The sequence below is a fragment of the Caenorhabditis briggsae genome, assembly GCF_000004555.2.
Source record: "Caenorhabditis briggsae complete genome, chrIV, whole genome shotgun sequence".
In the NCBI taxonomy this organism is placed as follows: Eukaryota; Metazoa; Nematoda; class Chromadorea; order Rhabditida; family Rhabditidae; genus Caenorhabditis; species Caenorhabditis briggsae.
In genome coordinates, this window is record NC_013487.2 from 4,259,063 (window position 1) to 4,261,261 (window position 2,199).

At 36.6% G+C, this 2,199-nt stretch overlaps 1 protein-coding gene across 1 annotated transcript; it reads right to left on the reverse strand.

The window, feature by feature from the left end:
• Positions 1 to 589: 589 nt before the first annotated feature.
• Positions 590 to 1,069, reverse strand: CBG26282 (the record flags this gene model as incomplete). The annotated part of the gene is made up of 2 exons (XM_045235191.1): positions 590 to 656; positions 951 to 1,069. 2 exons carry the CDS (start codon positions 1,067 to 1,069, stop codon positions 590 to 592), a joined length of 186 nt encoding a protein of 61 aa, XP_045100468.1.
• Positions 1,070 to 2,199: the final 1,130 nt, after the last annotated feature.

Sequence of the window (2,199 nt, forward strand, 5' to 3'; positions counted from 1 at the left end):
AAAAAAAAACACTATTTTGGTGTCCAAGGACTTGTGAATGGTTTTTTAGAAAATCAAAACAACTTCAAAATTGTACCGTTTCTCCATTCTGATATTTTTTACCGCTCTTCAAGTTACTGTTTTAGAGCGATATTGGAATAGTTTACATAAAAATTATGTAAGATGTTTTCAGCCATTTTCTCACTTTTTCTATTTCAAATCTCCAGAATCATCATCTTTTTCTCAGAAATTCCACATTTCTATTCTGGTTTATTCCTTTTTTTGCGATTTCTGAAACTCTAGATTTCTTCGAAAAAATTCAATTCAATATTAATTATATCACTTCAAATTCGAATTCCGATTAAAAGTATTTATTAAACTTCCAAAAACGTTTCACAAAGATTAAAAGAATCAGTAGAAGAACGGGGGAATGAGAAAACGAGGTACTGGATTTTGTGATTATGCTATTAGAAAAAAAAGATGCCTCGCGGGAGTGGAAAACTGAAACAAGATGGAATAAAGTGGTCAAAAACAAAGAATACTGAAAGATTTGGGGAGAAAATCGAATCGATAAAAATGAGAAAAAATGAGTTCTATTTAGATTCACTTTCTATTTCTTCTCGAGATCCTCGTTTTGAATGGAACGGTCGATGAGATCCGTCATCTCTTGCTCGTTTCTGAAAATATTATGTTTTTTTGGGATTTGACTTTTACAGTATTTTAACTTGATTTAGAAAATTTTTGATTTCTTGAACCACTTTTAGGATCAGAACTCAGACGGTTGGAGCTCAGCTATCTCGCTTCTTATAAGAGATATCAAAAATTTGTCAACTGATACAATTTTTTTCATAATATCCTTAACATTTTATCAGTTGACAAATTTTTGATATCTCTCACAGAAATTTAGATAAGTGAGCTCAAACTTAGCGTAACCTCAAATACAGCCTAAAACATCTAAAAATTGAACTTACGCTTTCTCTGCCGGCTTAGCAGCGGTAGTTCCGGCCTTGTCCAAACTGCAATTCTTGGTTTCTTGGAGGAAGAAGTAGGCGGCGATGACGTTGGTGAGTCCCAAACTGATCGAGATCATATGCACTCCTGGCTCGTAAACCGTTTTGAGACCACTCTGAAAATTATATCCGTTTCATTGTGCCTATATGTAGCTCATGAGATAAATTGGAATTTGATCCTTAGTAACCAAAAAAAGTAGACCACGACCTAGAAAAAAATTGAAAAAATTAGGTAATGACCTAAAAAAACTAAGTCATGGCACCAAATATCTAGGTCGTGACCCAAAAATAAATTAGGAAAAATTATGACCCGGCTCCGGCTCCGGCACCGGCTCCGCCTTCGGCTACCGGGCTCCACGGTTCCGGCTCCGGCTACCGGAGCCCAGAGAAGGGGAGAACTGATTTGTCCCCCCCCCCCTCTTCCATCTTCCTTTATATCACTCTCCCTGAGGTCAATGCGGCATCTAGGGTCGTGGGTTTCTAAACCGATTCACGTGATTTTTCTGTTCTAGAATTTAATTTTTTCCAAAACTTTTTCGCCACACGGATTTCAATAAACTTTTTCTCGTCACGTTTAAATGCCACTAGATATTTCACTTTTGAAATCCGTGAAACTCTTCAAAAAGAGCATCTCTTTCATCTGAATTATCTCGTTTTGCGTTGTAGATATCAAAATTTTTTCAACTAAACAATGTTTCTGACATCAAGACAAACATTTTAGCCATAAAAATTGTGTGATATCTTTTAATGAAACCGAGAAAATGTTTGTCGAAGTTGATTGATTTTTGGTTTTACGATTGTGTTCTGGTATTATTAGCTTTGTGGGCGTGCAATAGAAGCCAATAAAATACTACACAGGGTAACGACTGCGCATGGTATATGCGTTGGCGCGGCGCCTCATATGGACGACATAGGTATTGTCTATTCAAAAAGCTGAAAATCTAATTTGAGTTTCTAAGTCTCTGTTGAATCTTACATTGTCTAAAATCCTTTAGGCTCAATCTCGACTTCATAGTATTAGCCAAATTTGAGTCAATTGGGGCGCCGGCACATAGTACACTTCGCAGATGCGGAAGTTTATTATCATCCACAATGGCTTCAGTGGCCATCCAATGAACGATAGCGGGATTTATATGCATTACATTGATCTGGAATAAAACTTACACCAAATTATCGTAGTGCTTGAATACCTGGTTGTTTGCGAGTGTAT